The sequence below is a fragment of the Haplochromis burtoni genome, unplaced genomic scaffold (genome assembly GCF_018398535.1).
Source record: "Haplochromis burtoni strain Fernald_Lab_line unplaced genomic scaffold, NCSU_Asbu1 Contig_185, whole genome shotgun sequence".
Classification (NCBI taxonomy): domain Eukaryota; kingdom Metazoa; phylum Chordata; class Actinopteri; order Cichliformes; family Cichlidae; genus Haplochromis; species Haplochromis burtoni.
This window is the reverse complement of record NW_024582546.1, coordinates 775,494-788,794: the sequence shown is the minus strand read 5'-3', so window position 1 is coordinate 788,794 and position 13,301 is coordinate 775,494. Positions and strand designations below refer to the sequence as shown.

Here is a 13,301-nt window from a genome sequence, read left to right as displayed (position 1 = left end):
GGATGCTTCAAGCAAAGAAAGGCGTGACATCCTGGAAGGGAAATGCTTCTTTCTGAGGATTTCTGTTTCCATAACCTGTTTCCTAATGAAGCCTTTAGGATCACAAGGACACTGCATAATAAATGTGTTCTTCGATGCTGCACAGGGAATGGATTTCAAGAAGGCACCGCCTTCAATTTAGAGGGTGTGAAGAATAAATTTGTGTAGTTTAAATATTAAAGACCAAACACCCAAAACACTGTACACACCTGGTAGGTCTCATTGTTGGATACCAGCTCATAAATAGGTGTAGCCTTGGTAATCTGCAGCAGCACCGGCTCAGACTGCTGCCGCCCTTGTGCTGCCCTTGGGCTCATGTGGCAGAGGTGGCAGGACCGTGGGCACTGGCCTTGGCTGCTGCAGTCCATGCGGACTCCGGCTGCCATGCGCTTTGCTCCACTGTCCAGCAGACTGGCAATGTACGCAGGGTAGGTCAGCGTCCGGGGCTCCTTGTCGCGCTCCTTGTCGCGCTCCTCGGACTCCTCTGAAGGTGAGTTACCTGAATATACAGAAAGAAGGGAACTGTGTCACTAATTAACTGTCGTTTCTCCAGAGCTTGCTAAAATCAAATCAAAAAACCCACAAAAGTCATTCCAAAGAACTTTTATTCATAATATTATTAAAAATAGCCGTGTGCATAAGATACAGAGATGGTGATGTCACATGTTTACGGTAATGAGATTAGGGATTAAGGGAATGAAAAAAGCTGAACTGGGAGATTTTTTTTTCTTCTGCGGCAGCAGGCAAAGGCACAAAGCAGTAATGCGTTCCCACATTCCCATACCGCCCTTCTAGAGAGGCTGTAGTCTTTCTGCATCACATGCACAATGCATGAGCAGCAGTGTAAATATTTGAGCTACAAATGCAGCTACAAGAGTTTTATGTTTCATAGCAAGTACGGTTATATCAAAGGATGACGTGTTGTAATAATGTGACTATTATTGACTTAATTTCCCTACTTAGTCTGTGGCATTGGAGAAAAATGCATCATTATCATCAGATATCTTTATCTTTGGGCTGAACTTTGCTGCTCAACCCACAATTGTAGCATCATTAAAGGTGAAGTCAACAGGCTTTCCAACGGTATAAGATTTATTGCCCAGAAGCATTTTTATAACAAAGAAATAATCAACCAAACACACATTTCCTTACTTTTTATACTGCGTTTCTATCTATCTACAGATGGAGACTTTACGACATTATTTTAGAATTTGGATACAGTGAGATGAAAAGCCGGTGGACCTAATTCTCCAGCTGGTTCCCAGCAAAGGAGGACACAACATCATTATGTAAATAAGAGTTTAAAGAGCATCCCAGCATCAAATGATAATATGGAATAATTGAGGGAAAATCTAAAAATCATATTTATTTCACCTGATCAAAGATTTATATTTCCACCTAGGCTTCTGGATTCCTTCTAACATTTTGTTGTCATTCTTTTGAAATGAGACACAAACCTTAGAGACAAATAGACAGCATCCACCCTGACCCCAGAGTTCAGATTGAAACACTGACCCGAGAACTAGTACAGATCTCCTAAAGTGAATAATGCAAGATAATGAAGCTGAGTTAAGTCCAGTAGAGATGCTGCTTTAGGCCAGATGGTCTTTCTGGGAAATTTACTGAAAGAATCATGACAAAAACGTGATTTGTCAACCTTAGAAGCCACATTGCTTTTACTCCTTTTAAGCAGAACAACAAATTTCATGTCCAAATGGAAGTCCTTCCTCCTTTTGTGTACCTTGGTGTGTAACATTAGTTAACTTGGCTAACAGAGCAGCCCACTGTGGCCAGCTCTGCTGTCTGTGACGTGACCGTGTTAATGTGCACGGCCAAGAGTCACTTTGGGACAGTGGCAGTCAACTAACAGTAGGGCACAGTTACTGACATAAACTTGGGCTCAGGATGAATGTTTTACCTGTTTTATGCAACTGCTTTTTATTTATTTTTTGGCATGAGATTATTTATGACATAAATTTATAACGTTGCGACGAACAGAGATGGGCAGTACGTGTTACTGTAATCCGATTACTTTTTTCAAGTAACGAGTAAAGTAAGGGATTACTATTGTGAAAACGGTAATTAGATTACCGTTACTTTCCCGTAGGAACGCTGCGTTACTGCGTTACTAAAACCGTGATTTTTTGCAAGAATGTCGAGTGTTCGTGACAACAGCTGTGTGCAGATCAACAAAGTGCAGGAGAGAGTATCAGCTGCAGCGTTTAAAGCGTGGAAGTACTGATCTTACTTTGAGTTTGATTCCATAAAAAGTGACAAAAACATTAGTGTCCGCTGTGGGTGGGAAGAAAACTTCTTTTTACAGCGAAAAAAACCCCTAAACTTCCAACAAGCACCGAGTAGCTATGACGTAATGGGAAACTCACAGAGAAACTCGCGGATTCTTCCACTGACCGCGGCACACCTGCACCAGGGTAACCCTCCGCCTTCCCTGCTCCTGCTTTACAGGTGAAAATAGAGCAACAGGACCGCTGAGTCTTTGACTTTATTTATTTTCTGCTGTGTTTTACTTGCATCTATTTGAAAGACTGAGTGTAAACACACAAAAAAATATATTTTATTTTATGAGCTGGAATGTGCAGAAAATAGGTTTAAATGTTAAACTAATTTCTTCCAGTCAGAGAATGTTGCAGATAATTAAATTTTTGTTTGATGCATAAAGTTAAAAGATTAAAACTGATAAAACAAGTTTTAAAAAGAGACTTTTCCATCTGATTACTTTTTGTATGATGGATTATGCAGAAAAAGTAGAATTGGGCTGAAAGATCTATCACTTTATCACCTCTTCAGGTTGTAAATCGTGTTTTTAAAAAGTAACTAAGTAACTAAGTAATTAATTACTTTTGAAAATAATTAATCATTAAAGTAACAGGAATACTTTTTGGGGAAGTAATCAGTAATTAGTTACTGATTACCTTCAAGTAACTTGACCAACACTGGTGACGAATGCTGGCCCTCTGTGATTTTGTTTGCCTGGGTCTCCAACAGACTCGAGAGCTGCCACTGACTATGATTAAGATTGTAATAGAGTTTTATTTGTGTAAATGAGAAAAATACACATCCAGCAGATTATAGCAAAAGTTTATTGAATGAAATTTCTGTATTATGCAAATATATGAATCAATTACTCCCCATTAAATGTTATTTCCTCTCAGACAGAGTGGGTTATCTGCTTGCAAAGGAAATAGGAAAGCAGTGAGAGAGGGAGACATGCTTAATGCAGAACTTTGACAATATTTTTGTTCTTTAAAAGGCTGAATTTTTCACATTAGCATTTTGGGGACTGCTTGGAAGTGAGCAAACACAGGCAATTTAAAAGCTCAAGCACCAATTAGGGAATAAGCTTGTTGTGCGAGCTGCCTTTGATGGAATACAACCCATTTTATGAGCCATGGGAAGATGGGAAAAGTGTGCACACAAGCTCGGGGACCAGCACACATGCAAAACAAGAAGGAAGACCATTTTCTGATTGTCTAATATGAATAATTTCCCCCTCTTAGTGTTTACTTTTTGTTTCACCAATTCCATTAAAATAGTCTTTTACAAAAACATCTCAACTTTCAGTTAACAGAACAAAAAACAGTCAAATACGAAAAACAGAATTAGACTGATTGTGTTTGCGCTTATGCAAATAGATGTCTATGTGTGTGCACCTGAGTCGAAATACAAAGAGATAAGAATGAAAGTGCAACAGTAACAAACCAGTGGTGGCTTTGTTATGGATGCAGTTCTCATCCATTTGATAACATTGTCCCACACATCTGTGAAATATATACAGTGCACACTTCACTTTGTCTGAAACCATCTGAATTGTTGAGGTTTAAGGAGGAAAAAAACACAGACAGTCACGTGAAAAGGAACATTTCCACAGGACTGCAGCGTCACACCTTGATTCACTAATATTTGAAGTCATATGTTATGGTTATACCTCTCTGACCTGTCTACCCCACGTGATGCTGTGTAATGTATGTATGGTCGGAAGGGTAAGACGGTGCTGGCAAAGGTCGGCAGCCTTAACCCAATTTCCTTCGGGGTCAACCTTCAGGATCGATAAAGTTTTATTGAATTGAATTGAACTGAATGTTTCTTAATGACGTCATTGCGGAGGAGTTTGAATGCACTCTTTACAAAGATGCCTCAGTTCAGTCAGGTTGAGCTCTGGATTTTAACTGGAGCATTGCAACAGTTTTTTTCAGGCATCCTGCTGGAGATTTGCAGGTGTGCTTGGGATCGTTGTCCTGTTGCATGACCCAGTTTCAGCTAAGCTTTAACTGTTAGACAGATGGCCTCACATTTGACTCTAGAATACTTTTTTACACAAACGGTCAACTCAGTGACTGCAAGCTGTCAGGTCCTGTGACTAAAGTCAAGTTTATTACCTCTCCAACACCATGCTGACAGTTGGTGTGAGGTATTTGTGCTCATATGCTGTGTTTGGTTTTCTCCATATGTGGTGCTATGCATTATAGCAAAGTCTGAGATGTAATTTTGGGGCTTTTTGAGGTTTCTCTCAGTATTACACAGTCTGACCTTTGAGTAACAGTCAAAAAAACATCAGAAGATTCAACGATTCAAGATTCAAGAAAATCTTTCTTGTCTTATTGCAAGTCTTCTTCTTTGATCTTGAACAACAAGGTGCTGCTGCTGAGACAGGAAAACAGACCATGGCCCTTTAACTATGAGACAAAACTGTATACATGTGAAGAAAAACATCAAAATTGTAATAAGTGTCAAACAGAAGCAGTGGGACCAACAGCCTACAAATACATACTGTGCCAGCCTAAAGACAAATGTTTTATCTCTGCTTTTAGATCAGGTTGTTCCATGTTCAGCATGCAGCTCTGTTACTTAGATCTGTCGAGGTCTGGTTGCACGTTTGTGAATCTTCGATGTTTATGTCAGTGGCAATGCTAACATACAGCCCTGATTCCTTGTAACTGGGTCAATGAGGTAAATCTTACTAATCAGAGGCTCGTGTAGGTAAATGAGGTCTGATTTAGGACCGAGTCGGAGGAATACAAAATCAAACTTTGAATGTTCACATATGCCGGCTCCTGACAGGCATGTCTGCATGGTGTGCGTGCATGAATAAAAAATAAAGGCATCCTGTTCCCCTGACTAATCAAAGGCAATATAGAAGATCAGGCTTTTGTTTGTACTGGACAAGTACGTGGGTAGAAGTAAATCAATACAAAAACAGAGAGATAAGGAAAAACGAATGGAGGCAGTACTTTGAGGAAAAATCAAACATTGCAGGTTACGTATGTGAATAATACCACGGACATCGATGTCCTTGCGCTCCTAATCTGCCAAACTTTAATCCATCCCCGTCAAACGGCCTTACTAATCAGCTCCCATCACTCTATCTTCACTTGCCACCTCCTGGCAGACGGATATTAAATGTGGCAGTTAAATTAGGGCAGGCGGGTGGCTTTTAGGGCAAAGAAAATTGGCAATGATTACTTCCGTTTAGTTTTGGTTCACTTCAGAAGTGTTCACTGTCAGCTGAGACCAAGGGGGATATTAAAATGGATTAGCAGCCTGGCCTGAAGACACCTGACAGACAAGATAAACAGCATATTATCACCCCAAGACCTTTCTACATCGTTACAGATTTCATAAGAAATAAAAATATAGAACAGATATAGTAAGTGTGGTACATATAGTATGTGCTTGAAGAATTGTTCTAAGGATTTTATGGTTTTTCAAAGAATTCTGTAGAAAAATTCAAGTTTACCATAAAAACAACGCAGAGTAATAACGTCGAGTCTATCGGCAGCTCCAGGGTTTCCCCTTGGTGAGGGGAAGCTCAGCTGCAATACCAGGGGGTGACCTCAATGTTAGGCCACAGATGATGACTCAGCTGGTAAATAGGGCATACTATTTACTGTAACCTGCTTCAGCCTGCCCACTGTCGCTGCACATCTACAAGCTGCTTTGCAACCCACCTCCTCCCCAGCTCCTCCACGTAGACGACTGAAGAAGCTTCAGAATATATATATATATATATATATATATATATATATATATATCGTATCGATATATAGATATATAGATATATACACGAGTGCGAGAGGATATATATATATATATATGTATATAGTATATATTATATATATACATATATAGTATCATATGTATATATAATATCATATATATATATAAGTAATATATATATATAATACTATATGATTATATAATAATAGTATATATGAACTATACCAATAATACATATATGTATTATATGTATATATACATATATTATACATATATATATACATATATATATATATATTATATATATATATTAGCCATGCTGCCTAAAATTACTGCAGCAGGAAGTATTAGTCGCTCTTTTTTTTAAATTTTAAAGCTAACAGCTTTAAGGACATGTCAGATATGAAGTTAGCAGCTGAAGATCAGCCTCTGGCTGCTGGGCTGGGGTGGCACCCTGTGATCGTGGGTTCTTTGCGGGCTTTTTGCTAGCATGCTACACGCCTGCAAAGGGTCAGTGTTACGTTATGCTGTTGTTTTTATCGTAGAAGTAGTTTACACTTTATCATTGCATTATTTTCATTTTTTGTATTAAAATAAAAGGAATGTCCATATCTCCAATCCACAAACGTTGCAGACTGCTCCAACATTTTCCTTCTCCCTCCACATGAACAATATCACCAAGTGCGTTAGTAGAAAAAGGCATGTTTCATGCTTTTTCTCTTTCTGTCCACCCATCGTGCAGATAACTGAACAACCTGAGTAATATAGCGAGCAACATAATTATAACTATAATGTAATAAATCTATTTATTGATGTAATTTGTTACATTACTTAAAAATGTAACGTGATTAAAGTAACATGTTATTTTGGGATGCATTAAACCCAACACTGTGGCTAGTAAGGGAAAAGTAGCCCTTCCCAGAGATCATCTTTTCCTTTATACTGCGTATGATTTACATCACTTTAAGCTCATGTAGTCAGTAAATGAAACAGCAAATGCAAAATGGCTAAGGTTTGTGGCAAGCAACCGCTGGAGAGAAGGGTTAATCAGCTGAACGACAAGACTTTTCTGCTAAAAAACAAACCCCAGGACCACTTGGAACTATTGCGTTTTTCTCATAAACAGACATCACTGCTAATGTCTTGCATATGAAACGATAACAATACTACTGCAACACAGAGACACAACCTGGCTTGTTTGTTTAGTGAGTCTCTGACATGCATACTTGTCTGATGCATAGCATAGACGCCCTATTGGATAAGTGGACTTGCTCTCCACAATCACACCAAGAGTCACAAAGGCTCGAATCTACTTAACGCGAGGAAATGAATGCCTGACCTTCAAATGCATGTATTTTAGAGATGTGTGTGCATTAATCTACTTGTACACAAAAGTGCAAGTATAGTCTTGATATGTTGAGAGGCACAGGATGTTGTATCGTTTGTATGAACATCTCTAAAAAGCTTTGAAAGGTAAGTTACAGCTCGCAGCTGTGAGAAATGGATGTTATTCCATCTGATATGCATGTTGTATTTTTCAGTCGCACAGACAAAAACAAGACAGCAGAGTGCTCCGCTTTGAACTTTGCTTAATGTTTCTTGCTGTTTCAGTGTCTCTTTGTCTCGTCTTGCCATATCTCCTCTGTGTGGTTCCCCTTTTACTCTCTTACCCGACAAAATGCCATAATCACACCTCTTTTTCACAACGTGCGGTAGGTGTGAGGGAAAAGCTGTAAGCACTGTATCCCCGCTCTGCATCTCTCTGCTAAAACAAGAAAACGGATCACATTTTCCTCACACATTTTCTGGCACCGCCTCTACATTTCCATTTCCATTACTTCTCTGTTTTTCCTGCCTTTTGTTCTGTCTTTAGCTCAAGCTCGCAATCTAGAAAGTACCCTCACACACATGCATCTAAACTGCTGTCAACTTCAACCAATGCACATGAACACACACATGCTTTAAACTGTTTTACAAGCAGTGTATTGCTTTGAAGAGGAAACATGTTGGGGAAAACACACACACACACACACACACACACACACACACACACACACACACACACACACACACACCTCATTAAAAGTAATCCATGTTTAACTGAGTCAGATGTCTCACGAAGGAAAGTGATGACGAGACCGAATAGAGAAATAGTGCCTTCACGTCCTCCTCCTCCTCCGCCTCTACAGAAATACAATTTTGGGTGTAAATTTTGGAGGACGCTACCTAATGTGGTCCACGTCGGACAGCAGGGGCAGAGAACACAGTACCTTTGCGAGCCTATGTGCGTCTGACTTTTTGATAGCTTGATATTTGGTTTATTCAGTGTTGGGAGCACATAAAGGAAACTACATGTAGTACCATTTTTTATATATTTCTATTATATTAAGGTAAGGATTAGTCCGTTTTATTTTTATAATGGCATACCTGATCTTGTCAGCATCAGTGTTAAAGCGATAAAATACACATTTGCAGTTCCTCTTTGATTTTGTAGAGCAGTCATAGCAGCTATATGAAGCAATGTATCAGGTGTGTGTTTTTAGTTTTAAGGTGGGTTTTCTTTCTTTTTTTAATCTGGGAGTGGTAAAGTAAATGGGACCTATAGTGTTTTATATTGTCCTAGTGGAGCGCCTCACTCTCAGGCTTACTTGTGACTTCCGCTTTCAGGAGCTTCTCCTGTGGAACAAGCTCCCAGTTTGGATTTGGGAGACAGACACCCTCTTTACTCTTAAGGAAAAGTTCAGATTTTGCTTTTTATGGATCAGGTGAACCCTGAACCCTGCCTTAGTTAAGCTGCAATAGCCTTCAGGTGCTGGGGAATTTCTCCTTCACTCGTTTCACTCTCTATGTGTTCATACACCACCATTGCATTGACTCTTACCTATAGTTCACCCACTGTTGCCATGGGCTTGTTCATGCATGGTTGTCTGATCGTTGAGGTTCTCTTTACATTAACGCACCTTGAGGTGTGGTTGTTGTGAATATAGATATAAAACTGAACAGAAGAGTTTCAGACAAAGTGTGAATAAATGGGCTGCACCAAGATGCAGTAAAGGACAAAAAGGATCATTTTGAACTCGATTCCCCGAATAAGAATTTTGAGCTGAAAAATGAGCATAAGACTGTAAGTCTCCTTCAACACTTATTTTGGAGTTTAATGTTTGAGTTTTCTTTTATTACTGCATATTATCATTGTTGTGTTATCATTTCAGAATGTTTGTCCCAAGCATCGATGTGGTCTGAAAACCAATCTCGGATACCAGCTGAGGCTTAATAGGCTTGACTAAACTGTAGACACAGTCTAAATGCACGATGGCAGACTCACTCAATCATGTATTAGTGGACGTGTTTATTTGTGGGTCAGTGTTTGTATGTGTGCGACTATGAAGCTGGAGATTTCAGGCTGCTTTGACCCGTGCTGTACTAGGCGGAATGACTCATCTCTATAGTACACAACAGATGGAGCTCAGAGCTATTCAGATTCATATAATACCTCTCCATCCACCCCGTCCTCCTACACTCTCTGATGAGATATAATTCTTGTTCATCTGCGACTAACTGACTCAAGTCAGTCGTCTTGTTTACAAAAATATCAAGTTTATAAATGTTTATGGCTATGAGACAGAAGACAAGAAAGAGCGGCACGAGAAGCGAAAGGGACGAAGAACTGTTCAAGGATGTAATCTTCAGACGTTGTTTGGGTGAATATTTTTCAGAATTTTGGATTGAAAGCCTTAATTTCCTGTCTCTCGCGGGCCCACAGATCCTCTCCATTATATCTCCTTTCATCAGCCCTCTTTGTGAAAGGATGACTCATTAAATCACCATTCATCTTTGTGATCAAAGTGCCGTGATTTTAGCTCCTGACACCATCAACCTCATTTTTAACAGAGGCTTTTAAACTAAATGTCTGACTTGACACCTCTTCTCTCCTCCATCCTGTGTGGAATAATACCACTCAGTGTGACTCCACTAACTTCAGTGACTGTGAAATACTAGCGTTCAGCCACTAGATGATGCAAGCGGATCGCTCACTTTGGCGAATTCTGCAAATGGGAGACACCAATGTGCATGCTCCACTGTTCAGCAGACAAAAAGAGGGCAAATCATACCCAACCTTTTAAATGCGTCTGGCCGAGATGAACGTTACATGGTTATGGAACGTAATCATGAGCGCTTCTGCCGATCTGAGAATGTTGGAAATTAAAGCTGGCAGTAGCTTAGTAAATGGGAAAGCCGTGAGATGGAAAAAAAAGGAAAAAGCATTAAACATGGGGGAGTTTTGGAGGGATCGTGCCTCTTGTATGGAGAAAAATGATAAATGGAATTAGAGGCAGCAAAGAGGAAACTGAATGAGACGCAGATAAACAATACAGTAGATATCCTGTGTGTCTGTCTGCGTGATCTAAACTCCAAACCTGTGAAGTGGAATACATCAGAGCGCTTAGCCAAATCTGTGTGACAGACAAATCTTCTCTGATGTGCATATGAGCGTGCACACGCTCAAACACTGTCCCTGGTACCCGCGTGCAGCTTGTACCTGATAATTCACGGTAACAGGGCGACGCTCCGCCAGTATCCAAACTAAAGCGAATTGCAAATAAAAAGTGTGGAAGGTTTCCTCGGCTGCGGAGCCACGCTGAGAGAGATCCAGCGAGATTGTTTCTGCACGGAGGATATGAGCAAAAGAGGGTGGCAGAGGGAAGGCATTTGTTTGTCAGTGCGTTTGCCAGAAAAGGGATGGATGAGTGCAAACAGTGCGAATTTGGAGGATGGGAAAGTGATACGCTGAGATGAGTGACACAAATAGAGATGCGAGTGCAAGTAGCGTGGGTGGACGTGCGTTATTGTCATGCGTGCGTGTGCCGTGCAGCGTTGCAACACTTGAACTCCCATGTGAATTCGTGTCAGCAGAGCAGACACCCACGCTGCATGGAATCAACTCAAAGCATCACACGGCGTGTTATTTTACATGTGCGCACGTATATGATCCATCAAATTCAGGAAGCAACTCCATGGCTTGACAATTAGAGAGGTCACCGTTAATGTGAAGCGACCCACTGCAAGATGCTGAATTCCTGCTGCTAACTCGCTGACCTGCAGACAGTCACATTTCCCTGTTGTATCAGTTTACAAATCATTCATTTGCTGTGGTAAGAGCCCATTAACCTGGAATTCATCTCTACTCACATTAAACACTCAGTAATAGAGAACGAATGCAGCTGAAGAAGCAGCCTAAAGTAATTTCCTCAATCATCTGCCTGCAATTATTAACCTGTTTACTGGTGCGCAATGGACACTCAAATAGCAGTAACAGTTCTGTACGCTGCATATTGTACCTAAATCCGCACCATTGCTATTTATCCTAAAAAGGCTGTAACTATATTAGTTCCCAGATGTATTCGTGTTACAATATATACCAGGAAAAAGGAAACACAGACAACTACAATGATTATTCTTTTCCTGCAGTGTAACATTTCTTGAATGTTTTCAAGTTTCCATCAGATTTTCTCACCAGGATGCACTCGGCATTTGGCAGAGGCTTTACATGTGAGCGGAGCTGACTGATGCGTTGCACACCATCAGGAGGTCCAGTGTGTTTGCTGCAGGCCGAATATGCTAAACGACCTTCTGAGCTCATCGCATCTGAACTGGCGGAGCTACTCTTAAAGAAAGGAATGATCCTGTTTTACGGTTCTGTGTTGTGCTGCACACACATAAAACCAGCTGTAAAACCAGACACAATTAAAAAAAAACCAATTCTGATATCATCAGTTTTTCAGTTCAGGATCATACGAGAGCACTTCTTTTTCTGGCTGGGAAAAGGTGATGTAATTTATGGCTGCCTATGTTTAAAGCTACATCAGTTAAATCTAATCAGGCCTTTGAAACAAAGTTTTCAGGAGCTTAAATTTCTGTTTCTCCCAGTTGTTGTCATTCTTTTCAAATACTCTTGGAATTTAAGCAAACAAATAAACAGAGTGGTCTACCGTTATTTTTTTAATATGCCTTTGTAAGGCAAAGAGATCATATTTCTTCCAGTTAAATGAGTTAGCGTTCCAAAATACACTTGCATTGTTTCACTGTGTAGTCTTCACATGCATTATAGTCCATCTAACTGTCAAACTCTACCGAGCACACAGGTACAAATCATGAGTGAAACCTTTTTTAGCACATAAACACAGCAGCGCTGCAGCTGTGAACATGAAGAAGCTGCTCAGTTAAACACCTCAGCTATAAGAGTAAGGACAGTGTTGCAGTGCAGAAGCCAGAAGAGTGCACAGAATGGTCCCATATGCTACTTCTGTTCCTGTTACATTGCAATAGAGGGCATTATGTGTGAGGTTGATGGGAACCTTTGGCCAAACAGAGCGAGAGGCTCGGCACTAATTCGCAGCACTGTTTTGTTACAGTAGTAAATGTTCACTCAGCAGCCCCGTGCTTTTTGGTTCTGTTCTATGTAGCGTTGTGTAAATTCACATTTGTTTCATGTTACTGTAGCTGCCGTTTACCCTTCTGTGGAAACATCGGAAGAAAGCTACTTTTCAACTGCAAATGCATGCAAAAAAATAAATAAATATCTGAAACATATTCACTCTGATACACGATACCAGTTATCCTCAGAATAATAAAAGTCTGCAGATATTCAGCGTCAGTGAGAAAATGTAGGGCGAGGTTGTCAGGAAACTAGGAGCATTTCTAAAATCTGCTGTGAGGCTGACAGAAGAGCTAAATATTCAGCACAAAAACATCAACTAGGATTAAACAATGTCAAAGGAATAGTGGCGGTGACTCATTCACTGATGCAAAAAGTGCATTTTGACAAATAAACGAATGGTTTTGTCTGAGTTACAGACTTTATGTGGTGATTATACTAACCTGTTTTAGTAACAGATCATTACATGGGTAAGACTTTACATTAACAGCACTATTAAGCTTCAGTACGTTAATAAGTTAATACTTGATTCATCATTTATATAGGGTTGCTCTTCCTTACTATGTCATTTATAAACATGGATTTAAATGGTTTAGTGTTGGTTAAATGATAAATGATGGATTGACAATCTCTAAATAAACTATTAAACCAACTACAAACATGTTAGCATAATGTTAGCATTAAGAAAGTCTGTGGAAATGATTAACAACACATTTAAACATCAAATTATTTAATTTAGACAGTGTGGGGCTGGATCGGGTGGTGTTTCGATTCTGAAGCTTGACTTTCGTAATTCATTAATCAGAGAGTG

At 39.8% G+C, this 13,301-nt stretch overlaps 1 protein-coding gene across 8 annotated transcripts in view; it reads right to left on the bottom strand.

Annotated features, from left to right (window-relative positions):
* Positions 1 to 13,301, bottom strand: part of astn1 (astrotactin 1) — a 487,501-nt gene that overhangs the window by 50,992 nt on the left and 423,208 nt on the right. For all 8 annotated transcript variants that reach the window (XM_005936984.3, XM_005936986.3, XM_042225858.1 and 5 more), the window contains one exon: positions 249 to 538. In XM_005936984.3, the coding sequence (XP_005937046.1) occupies positions 249 to 538 (290 nt within the window). The remainder of the gene's footprint in view (positions 1 to 248; positions 539 to 13,301) is intronic.